Source organism: Schistocerca piceifrons, chromosome 7 (genome assembly GCF_021461385.2).
Source record: "Schistocerca piceifrons isolate TAMUIC-IGC-003096 chromosome 7, iqSchPice1.1, whole genome shotgun sequence".
In the NCBI taxonomy this organism is placed as follows: Eukaryota; Metazoa; Arthropoda; class Insecta; order Orthoptera; family Acrididae; genus Schistocerca; species Schistocerca piceifrons.
Genome location: NC_060144.1, coordinates 512,519,882 through 512,532,490, shown reverse-complemented (window position 1 = coordinate 512,532,490; position 12,609 = coordinate 512,519,882). Strand labels below are relative to the sequence as shown.

The 12,609-nt window shown below is 37.1% G+C and overlaps 1 protein-coding gene across 2 annotated transcripts in view; it reads right to left on the bottom strand.

Moving 5' to 3' along the window:
- Nucleotides 1-12,609, bottom strand: part of LOC124805145 (elongator complex protein 1) — a 134,097-nt gene that overhangs the window by 30,019 nt on the left and 91,469 nt on the right. For both annotated transcript variants that reach the window (XM_047265613.1, XM_047265614.1), the window contains exon 11: nt 5,211-5,347. In XM_047265613.1, coding sequence (XP_047121569.1) covers nt 5,211-5,347 — 137 coding nt within the window. The remainder of the gene's footprint in view (nt 1-5,210; nt 5,348-12,609) is intronic.

Genomic DNA, 12,609 nt, shown 5'->3' with positions numbered 1-12,609 from the left:
ATTCCAAAACAGCACTTTGTGGGAAGAGTCAGACAACATATTACTTCCTCCCACGTACATCTCACGAAATGACCACAAGAAAATTCAAAAAATTAGGGCTAATATCGACAATCCTCCTATCCATGCGTCATTCATAAGAAAACAGGGAATGGGGGTATCAATTAGTGGTATCAGAAATACTCTCTGCCAGTAACCATTAGGGGGGGGGGGCTTGTGGAGTGTGAAACCATTAGGGGGGCTTGTGGAGTGTGATGTATATGTAGATGAAAGCAAACTTGGATGAGAAGGTCAAATTTTGTGACTTAAGGATACAGGGTACTTTTCAGGCTCAATATTATGTAAAAAATCAACACCTATTTCTTTTAGGCACTGTTTACAATGTATATGTTTCACAGATTTTTTGTATATATCAGGTAATGCAGCACACTTTCTAAACAAATTAGAAGTATTTTGAATATTTTTGAACCCACTTAGGGTTATCAAAAAAATTACACAGAAACTGATGCATTTTTATATATTTATTTTTTCAAAATGCTTCCTCAAATTGAAGTACCATTTAATCCAATGTTATACATTTGAAGGAGACCAAATTTTTCCCAGATATGCATGACATGATGGCTGTGGTACTCGACCTATTTAATTCCACCTATTATATATATTACAAGGATTTAAAAAACCACATCTTACATTTTAATTTTTACAATTTTTTTAAAATAAAAATGTCATTTTTTCTATAATTTGGTTGTTTCTGCAATAAAGCTTAGGTCTACTACATAAGTATGGACTATTGCTTGTTACAGAAAAAAATTAAAGCAATGCTTTATAAACTTTAGGAAATATTTGTACCTGAATTCTGAAAAATACAACTTCCGGGAAATTGCGAATGAAGATATGGGTCCAATTAAACTGTCTCTCAGACCATTCCAGAAGCATAGTCTTCATCCTGCAGCATTTCTTCATCTTCAAGCTTCCTCTTGGCATTCCTTTTAGCACTTCTAGCTTCTTTGGTAACTTGAAGAACGAATCTTTCAGCTTCATGCACCCATTGTCTGTCACATGCAAGCAATTGATCTTCCATACCAGAGCCACATTTTATGCCTGGATCTCATGACTTCCAACCTTCCTATCACTCCATCATTGAAACATATCATTGCATCTAGTACACCAACTTTTAATGGATTTAGTCCAACAAAAACATTCTTGGGTAATCTTTCCCATATGCAAGGGTTGGAACTTTCATTTGTATTCTGAGTGCCCCCACGAAGACATTTACTAAGCAAAACAGGGTCACTCAGGTCTCTAAAAATTGGTTTTATTTCATTCATAACAGGCACATTGCTTTTTGGTAACCACACCAATCTGCTCCTTTAGGGCTAAGTCCATGAACAGGGTGATCATCTATGGACAACTTATGAAAGTAGATGGCCCATACAGCTTTTCTCATTGCTGTAACATCATTCGGTGGTGCAGTTTGTCTAATGGCCAGTGCATAATAACTCTGAAGAACGTCTATTTCAGTTTCTGTCCATCTGCCTTGATCAGGCAGAGACTTTCCATCAGATAGCAACTTTCCTTTCATTTCATTTCTTTTCATAGCTTCCTCAATCTAGCACCCTCCTCTTTTGCACATGTCCACAACACTCCAGTTTTGCTGCCAAGGTATCACCATAAACATTGAACTCATTAATTTTATTGAAATCTTTAAAAGTCCCCATCACCTAGGTACTTCGTATATCTAACGTTATGAACAGGCAAACACTGATTTTCAATATGTGTTACCATGGCAGGTGTGGCAGTACTTAGATAAGCACTCAACATCAACAACTTTTCCATTCTCCAGAGAAGTGGTACTTACAACAACATTCAAGGAAAGATGTCCTCAATATTGCCATGTCCCATCAAGTGCAATAGCAATGTCCCTGGTTCCACTAATATTAAGAGTTTCTTCTGCTGTACATTTCATAGATGCTTTAGACACAACCGACAAGGCATCTAAAATTATTTTTATGTACTTGCTGAACCTACTGAGAGCAGGAGGAGGAAGCTCCATCAAACTACAAAACGTTTGAGCAGCCTTTTTTCCCTTTCCTATTGCACGCATTGCATACACTAACTTCAAATTCACATCTTATGAATCATGCACAATGTTCGAAGTCATTTTCGAGGTAGATTTATTGCAGGATCTATGCAGAACAACTAATTTTGACGCTAAACTCTTCCTGCTACTTTGTTGTTCAGTTATTTCCAGACAGCCTAAACCATCACATTTTTTTACATTTCGCCTTTTCATTTATCAAAGAAGATAAGATGCCCACATCAACAACAACAAATCCACTACAAACAGCATCATTGTTAACATAAAAATTTGAATCACCACAAGGCGTGCCATGTGGGAGTATCTTCCCTGAAGAACTGATACATAGGTTACTTTTAACAGTGTGGTTGGCTTTGTTTGTGAACTGGTTACCACGGAATTTCCCTTTATTGGATTTCTTGATGCGTGGCATAGTTCATATTTATTGTACACTAAAGGATATGTACTTCCACAAATATATGTAACACGTGAAGAAACTGCTTCAGCGAAACAAAAGTAAATACTAGCAAAGATAATCATTTACAGACACTAGAAATCTGCACTGTTACCAACAAATACAATATATCATACATATAATTGCTGGAAACAGGAAGTTCACAGTTCTTTTTCAAATAATACTGGTTTCTGTAACAGAATTACAGGGGGCATGGTAGCATACATGACAATAACTTTAAAATTTGAGACATATAGGTCATTTTTCATTTGAAAACCTATAATGTATATATCAACGTAGTCAGGAAAGACTATAAAATTTAATAAAGTCATAATTTTTTTTTCCATTTATAATTACCCTGTATCCCTAAGAACATGGAGTCAGACATTTCAGATCTTCTCTTTGAAGAGTGGGACGTGGTTGAAGAGATGTACGATTGTGTTTACATTACGATGGGAGCTTGGAAGAAGCCCTACTGTATTACATTCTTTGCAACTGATTATTATATTTTGTATTTTTTATACTATACATTACATTTTATTAATTTATACCATTTCAAAGCACCATTATATTTAGGATCTTTTGAAAACAAGACTTTTTTGGAATGGCCTGTTACAATTAAATAGTGAGAAACATTTTGGTAGTTAAAGGCTTTTTGTATTTGGTGCTTTTAGTAATACAACTTGCACGCTATGAAGTTATGCCATTCCAAGGTAGCATTACACTGGAAATTTATAAAAATGAGTCATTCTTGGTATGATATCTTATAATTAAAAGTCAGTTAATGACAAAATTGTGTGTGCAGACTAGGGGACATGGTAAGATCAACTATATATACTAAAGTAATGTCTGTTAACTGTAACACAATGGATAGAGGTGCAGATTGAGGTGTGAAAGGTTACAGGTTCACATACTGCTTTCTCGGTAAATCTTTTTAGTCATCTTTATGTCTTCAATAAGGTTCTGGAATGTTCTTATCAATTTAATGGAAGTAACATTGGATTTTCTTTGTACATACAGTAGGAAATTTTGCACATTTTGTCAAGTCTCTTGTATTTCACATGTTAAAAAAAATCTGCTTCTAAATAGAAGTGGCCATCTAATAAGAATGTCCTTCAGGTTTTACTGAAAGGTGAGACTGATGAAATAATTTTTAACTCATATGAACAGTAACAGTATTTTAAATTTTTACTGCATTATTTCTAATGGAAGTTTTAAAAGTTAGTGTCACTGATGGCTGGACACTGAACTTTTATTTTTGCATTATATACGGTTCATTGATGCTGTTTACCACTGACAGAACAACACTGACAGAATATGGACAAGGGAACTAATGTACATTTTAATAGCAGATTTACATGCACCTTCTTCCATAAACAAACTGTGTGATGTGATTGACAGATATAGCCAACACCTGCCATTGGAGAGTGCTGCAGATGCAAATTACAATGAGTAGCAAATTCCATGCCATTTACTAGATTTTTTGTGAGCTTGACAACCATGATAGAAACTAAATTTGATGTGCTTCACAATGAGAAACGCATTACGTGCAAGGAAAACTGTGCTGTCAAATCTCAGGTGTAATACTTGAACTTATGAGCATGTATAATATGGCTGCATTTAAATTCACTCGGTTCTCTGTGCTGTCTCATTCTGAAAAACAAACCTTTACGATGCTGTTGCACTGCTCTTGCACCTACACATTTTTGGATATGTAACATGTTGCCTCACAGAGACTTTTGACCACACAGTGTTGAGCCAACAGAACACAGAAACAGATAATTTTTCATTTTAATACAATATTGATGTTGTTACACTAAAGCGTGCCATTACATCAAATAACATCAAAGAGCAAATGCATTGTGAAGTAGTTGGTAGATGGACTTAACTTCTTAAACACATTCTTACAAATTAACCCAAATGAAGCAAACTCAATGACTGTTACTTTTCTTTATGGAATGAACTATTTTACTTGATGAATAAATTTCCTGTAAACATTATGTTCCAGAACACCAGCAAAAGAAATATGTTGATCTGCCAATTTCTGTGTTTGCAAAGTAGGCATGGAATATTACTGCAAAACTACCAATACATTTGTGGATGTTCTGTGAAATTATACTGGGTTACTGAGGTGCTGCTTACAGTCAACAACAACAACAACAACAAAAACTTTACTCAATATTTCATTGTCATTATTAGCTACCAAACATTAACCTTCAATTTTAAGGGGATGGGCTCTTTCCATATCTGGAACCAGCAGCAGGAGAAAGATCCACACAACTACATTTTACAACGTGCTTCTTACAGAAGAGTTTCATTTCTGCTTACTATTAAAAAATATGTTCCATTTGTGCACTGCCAGCTGTAAACTCTAACCCTCCATAAGAGGGTAAAACAGGTTTTATTATAGTACTGAACAGCACTTTAAACTAAAATACAATTACCGCTACTCTCATAGTAGTCATATGTCAATAACAGTGCCTAGCAAGTGCTATTATAGTACCCTCTGCCACACACTTCGGAGTGCTTTTCAGAGAGGCGTAAATTCCTTTTTCCAATTACAAGTACCATATCTTACCAATGCATCAACTGGTTTGGTATAGTAATATAAGAGTAAAACTCTGCGGCAGCATAGGACAAAAAAAAGTTGTAAAGATATATAGAAAAAGTACTCACACTTACCCTTTAAATTAAGACAAATTGTGATCTGCTGATGCAAGGCCTGAACCAGTGCTAGATCTTCATGCTTGCTGCCTTCTTTTAAACTGAGTAATTTCCGTTCTTGTTTGCGGCGATTCTTACTCGATCGGCTACTACGCCTGCAAGTAAAATATGTTATCCAATAATAATTTCAGTGCATTAATAATTCAGAAAAGTATTGTCCATACTGATTTTTAGCACCCTACTAGCAGTGAACATGTGTGTAAACAAAATTTGTTATATGCTGCACAATTTTGATTCAAGCAGAGGGTATCAAAAGAAAATGAATTTGTTCTTTTGTGTGTGAGACACTTACAGGGTTAAATTGTAAGTGGAAGACCACAGGTATCTTCTTTAATTTAACAAAATAATTTTACTGGGTGTGCCTTATACATATGAGGAAGCATTATATAATTAAGGAAAAAGTTCATTTCACATCTACCAAAAAGGAAGCAGAGATTTGTCTTTCTGCCAGGGGTGGGGGTGCAGAAGAGGCCACAGTGTTCTGTTCTAGGTACAGTAGTACTCTTAGCACATATCAAAGATCTGCCTCTAAACACAGCACACAATTTAAAAAAGTTACTTTTGAAAAATGGCAAAAGTTTCATTGTGGAAGATATGGTCTGTAATGTAAGTGATTTAGCAAAAAGAGTAGTGTGTTAAATTAGCTTGTGGCTTAAAGAAAGCCTAGTGGGAAAAAACTGTGAGAGAATAAAAAACTTTTCATAAGAAAATTTATGAACTTGTGCAGGAACAGAATGCTGGTATCTTCATTACAAGAAGAGATCCACCACCACAGAAATGAAACATGAAAGCCTAGTTCCTTGACCACCTTCCTATCCTCTTCATTACAAGAAGAGATCCACCATCACGAGAACAAAACATGAAAGCATATTTACTTGGCTATCTTTCTATCCTCTACTGTGTCTTTTTGGGCGTTACTGTATGTATTCATATGTATTCATATTCTTAGTTCAGAAAAGGGTAGTCAAAATGATTTGTTGTATCCTTCACAAGTTTCATGCAGCCCGCTGTTAGTGTCCCAAAATTCTAACCATGCCATCCTTATACATATGATGTCACATTGGACTCATCTAAAGAAATTACTGCATTCAGTCTGTACTTTTAAAAAAAGGGGAAGTCCAAGTTGGAATATCAACAATATTACAAAATATGCTGGTTGGAGTGGCCGGAGACAGCGGTCATGTGTGCATAAGCTGTGCTTGTTGCATGAAAGTGTCTGCCTGCATATTTCCTTGCTGATGAAGGCTTTGGCCAAAAGCTCAATGTGTAACAGTCTTTTCACTGGGCCTATCTGCAACTGAATGTGTCATCTTTACAAAAAATAATTTACTCAACCATTGTACAGACAGTTGTGCACAGTTCTTCAGATTCCATTTTCACGTTTCCAGCAGAACTGAAAATTTGAAGTGGCAAACCTCATATTTTCAAATATAAATTGGAAAGTCCCTTTGTGGCACTTCTATTAGTCTGTACTTAAGTTCTACATAGCAGTTTCGAGTAGTTCAATGTGAAGAGTGGCTGCCTCCTTGGTCTAGTGGTTTGTATTGCCAGCTACTAACACAGAGATCCCGGGCCTGATTCCTGGTGACCTCAGATTTTTCTTTAGTGGGATGGTATGAAAACGGGTCCACCACAGCCTTGTGAGGTCAAATTAGGAGCCACTTTAATAAATACTCAGAAAAATTGACATGTAAGCTGCAGAAGTGGTGCGAGATGGAAAGGCTTGCAACACGCCAATAACCACACGAGATATATTTATTCGTATATGCCATCATTTTTTCTTGTTTTCTTTTGCTGTCTGTCAGTAAATTATGTAGTGACCTTGGCTAACATGGTCTCACAGAATCCGAGAAGAAATAAAATTACAAATATAAATTTGGCGTCTGGTTGTAGTGATTTCAAGAAACCTTTACAAATTAGGTCCTTCTATAACTGGCTGTGTGAACTGCTCCTCAGGTCAGAGTGACCACATCCAACAGGATCAATCTTCAGGATATTAAACTCTCTTTACTTTTCTTATAAATCTGTCCTCCTCCTTCCCTTCTTTCCCTATCCACAGAAAAACAAAATTCATATGCGAGTTTTGAGATTTCTCACCTTTACAATGGTTACTTACATATACCATCCCAGTTAAGAAAACTACTTTGTCTCCCATCAAAAATTGATACTCCCTATCATTGAAACACCTTGTAATAGGTCACAGATGTATTGGCAGTGAGTGCTTTTGCATTGTATGCCATGAAATAATCATAGGTCTTTTAAATATTAGTTGTTAGCTCTCTGAAAAAATGATTTAAGTATAATGTTTACTATCTATCAGAATTTAAATCAATTATTCTGCGAGTTCCTGATAAACACAGGCATGAATCTTCAGAAAAATTGGGACCATTTCAGGATTAGTGTGTTCATCGTGTAAAAATTTAGCAGCCACTTGTAGTACTAACATCAAGAAACTGTATCTGAACTGGTCAGTCAACGCCCTACCATTACTTTGTAAGCTTCTAGTTTCAGTTTGTGTAACATTCTCTGAGAAGGTGGTACCGACACACACATCAAAAGTGCTAAATGGAACAACTGTTTTCTTATACTTCTTTCTATGGCCACTCCTAACTTGTCTCTTTCATTCTCAGTTAAAACAGATACAGCTCCTTCCTTACTGTTCCGGCAACATAAGAGTCATCAACCACATTTTCTCTGTGTTTTGGCAGATATTTTGCAATTTCTTTTAATAATGTGTAGCTGGAGTCAGCCAAACCAAATAATGCTCATCACGTGTCTTTATGTGACACCCAGTGCTGGTTCGTTTCCACCTTACAAACAAAATGATTTTAAAAGTGGAATTTTACATGCCCATTCAATAGAGCAGTCCCAAATGAGTCTAGTTACGATTCATTTCATTGATATGTATTAACAGGAATATTTAAAAAATGATGAATAACCTGTATTTCAGCAGTGACTCGCATGCCGCACTGACTGATACTGTCATACAGCAGTGATGCTCAGTCGCTGCTAGAGTACTGGTTATTCATCGTGTTTTAATGTTCTGGCTAATATATATTGATAAAACAGACATCAAACTAGACTAGTTTGGGACCACTTTCTCAACTGGGCAGATAAAAATCCTCTTTTTGTCAGTTTGGTTTCCAGAAAGGTTTTTCAACGGAAAATGCTATATATACTTTTACTAATGAAATATTAAATGCTCTGAGTAACCGGAAGTCACCGGTTGGGATTTTTTGTGATCTCTCAAAGGCTTTTGATTGTATGAATCATGGAATACTTCTAGATAAGCTCAAGTACTGAGGTATGAATGGGACAGCGCTCAAATGGTTTAAATCATGCCTAACTGGAAGAGGGCAGAAAGTTGAAATAAGCAGTTCACATAATATGCAAACAACTGGTGATTTCTCAAACTGGGGAACAATCAAGAATGGGGTGCCGCAAGGTTCGGTCTTGGGTCCTCTGCTGTTGTTAATATATATTAATGACTTGCCATTCCATATTTACGAAGATGCAAAGCTGGTACTTTTTGCCAATGATACACGTATAGCTGTCACACCCAACAGACACGAATTAACTGGTGAAATTGTAAATGATGTTTTTCAGAAAATCATTAAGTGGTTCTCTGCAAATGGGCTCTCATTAAACTTTGACAAAACACAGTACATACAGTTCCACACAGTAAATGGAATGACACCATTAATAAATATAGACTTCGATCAGAAATCGGTAGCTAAGGTAGAATATTCAAAATTTCTAGTTGTATGCATTGATGAGGGGTTGAACTGGAAAAAACACACTGAAGATCTGCTGAAACGTTTGAGTTCAGCTACTTATGCTATTAGGGTCATTGCAAATTTTGGTGATATACATCTCAGTAAATAAGCTTACCACGCCTATTTCATTCTCTGCTTTCGTATGGCATCATAATCTGGGGTAACTCATCATTGAGTATAAGAGTGTTCATTGCACAAAAGCGTGTAATCAGAATAATTGCTGGAGCTCATCCAAGATCATCCTGCAGGCACTTATTTAAAGAGCTAGAGATCTTCACTGTAGCCTCACTATATATATGTATATGTATATATATATATATATATATATATATAAAGGAAGGAAAGATTTCGAAATGTTATGAAATTTGTTATTAACAATCCGAACGAATTCAAAAGTAATAACAGTGTACATGGCTACAACACTAGGAGAAAGGATGATCTTCACTACTCAAGGTTAAATCTAACTTTGGCTCTGAAGGGGGTAAATTATGCTGCCACAAAAGTCTTTGGTCACTTACCTAATAGCATCAAAAGTCTGACAGATAGCCATATAGCATTTAACAGGAAATTAAAAGAATTTCCGAATGGCAACTCCTTCTACTCATTAGATGAATTGTTGGATATAGTAAGTGGGTAGTTTCCGCAACCCCCCCCCCACACACACACACACACATGTAATATCTTGTATGTTGTTGTTGTGGTCTTCAGTCTTGTATACACATCTTTTATTAACCTGACATGTTCCACGTCATTACGAAGTATCATATTCATGATCTATGGAACAAGTACTAATCTAATCTAATTTCATCTTTAAATATCATGTCGTTTGTAATGGGAAACAAACCAAAGCTTTGTGTCACATGGAAGATGGGATGAGCAGTATTTATTTGGGTTGGTTCCAACTACACAAAGCAAAAACAAAATTGCAAATATCTGCCAAAACACAAGATAAAATATCCCTGATGACCCTTCGGCATGATTCTTTTGCAAAGAAATGATAGTACACAAAGGCGCACACACTTCTGTTACATGATAAAGTGTCTTAACTCTTGAAGCAATCAAGATATTGTAGCAATTATGATTTTTGAAACAGAATGGCACACCTTTTCTTTTTAAAGGCATCCGAAAGCACTTATAAAGATAAGCACTGTGATATAATGCTTGTTAATTTTGAGGTTGAAGCTCTTCACAACAGAATCCAGGAGATATTCTAAAATTGAGATGCAAGTAAAAAAAAAAAAGCTATTGTGCTGTAAACACACACATGCCATGTTACATCACTATATCAAAGCTTCTGACTTTTCACTAGTTCAGAACTAGCAGGAACTGTGCTGTCTATTGGCAGGTCATCTTTTGTGTGTGTGTGTGTGTGTGTGTGTGTGTGTGTGTGTGTGTGTGACACACCATGAAGGAATTATCCGAATTTGATGGAAATCTGTAGATGTGATGTACATGTACAGACAAACAACTGATCACAATTTCAGAAAACCTGCACGATTTATTCAAAACAAAGAGCTTCACAAATTTAGCAAGTCAGAAATACATTGGTCCATCTCTGACCATTATTGCAAGCAGTTATTCGGCTTGTTATTGATTGATCGTGTCATTGGATGTCCTCCTGAGGGATATCATGCCAAATTCTGTCCAAATGGAGTGTTAAATCATCAAAATACCAAAGTGGTTGGAGGGCACTGCCCATAATGCTCAAAATGTTTTCAGTTGGGGAGAGATCCAGCAACCTTGCAGCTAAAGTGGAGTTTGGCAAGTACAAAGCCAAGCAGTAGAGACTTTTGCCATGTACGGGCAGGCATTATCTGCAATGAAAAGAAATAGCATCCAAGACCATCATTCCTGACTGTCGTGCTGTATGGTTGACAACAGGTTGGTACCCCACCACTGTCTGGGGCATCTCCAGACACATCTTCAGCCTGAAATCTCATTGACTGGAGTAAAACTGTCTTCAGTAATGAGTCCCACTTTGAACTGAGGAGTGATAGCCTGGAGAGCCCCTTATTTTCATAGCAGGATCCCTTTGGTTACCATTAATGGCACCCTTACAGTACAGCAGTATGTCGATGATATCCTATGCCCCATTTTGTTGTCCTTCATGGCAAGCCATCCTGGGCTTACATTTCAGCAAGATAATGCCCGCCCGGACATGGTGAGAATCTCTACTGCATGTCTTTGTGCTTGCCAAACCCTGCCTCATGAAGGTTGCTAGATTTCTCCTCAACTTGTTATGTTTGGAGCATTATGGGCAGGACCTTCCAACCTGCTCAGTGGCACGATATCACTCAGGAGGACATCCAACAGCCCTCTGAACCAATTCCAAGCCAAATGACTGCCTTGCGTAAGGACCACAGGTGGACCCATGCACTGCTGACTTGCTCAATTTCTGAAGCTGTTTGTCTTAAAGAGAACATCCAATTTTTTTCTGAAATTGTAATCATTTGTTTGTCTGTAGATGTATACAACATCTACTGATTTCCATACCATGCAAATAATTCTTTTTGTTATGTTGTGTCTTTTGTCCTGAGACCAACCAACCATCCAACCCACCCACCCACCTACCCAGACACACAAACAAACACACACACACACACACACACACACACACACACACACACACACACACACACACACTCTCTCTCTCTCTCTCTCTCTCTCTCTCTCGGAGTTTTCATAGACATGTATATCATTCTTTCCGTATCTTACAATATCAAGAACTACATGGTACTGATGTACACACATAAAAAGTTTTGCATCACCTCGGCTCCAAGAGTTCCAGAACCTGTACACAAAACTGGAATAGAGATCAACATAAACATCATTTCTGCCCTTTTTATTGCTCACGAAAACCACACATTGCATATTGTACCACCATACAGAGAGACCTTCAGAGGTGGTGGTCCAGATTGCTGTACACACCAGTACCTCTAATATCCAGTAGCATGTCCTCTTTCATTGATTTTTGCCTGTATTCATCGTGGCATACTATCCACAAGTTCATCAAGGCACTGTTGGTCCAGATTGTCCCACTCCATGTGTGGTACACATGGACTCTAAAGTGAATACCTTAAGAGCCATGAGAACTTGTTCCATCTTCAAGACTGTGAAACACATCTCTTTTACTGAATGAGAGCTCATAGATCTTAAGGTATTCACTTTAGAACCCTTATTTACTGGACTTTTTTCCTTGTTTGGTCCATGCTAGCACCTCTCAACATTCAAACCAAAGAGGACAGTTTCTTTTAGATGCAAAGCCACTCTGTGTTCTTCATCTCGACTATTCAACAGTGAAACAAGGAAGACAACTTATTTCAACAACCAAGCAACTGCTGGAACTTTAGTTTGGTCAGTGCAGTATGTATTTGCCTCAGGCAGTGTCAATAATGTTTATCTCCTAGATTTATTCTGGGTGGTACCCCTCATGATCAGTGTCGACAGATTTTAAATGTACCTTCAATGATCGATATAGAGTTGTACATTTTTCTCTCATGATACCTTCAACCTGGTGCACACCATCTATACCTCTAGCTGCATAATGGTTGTCTGGAACCGATCTGTCACTGCCACTTAAC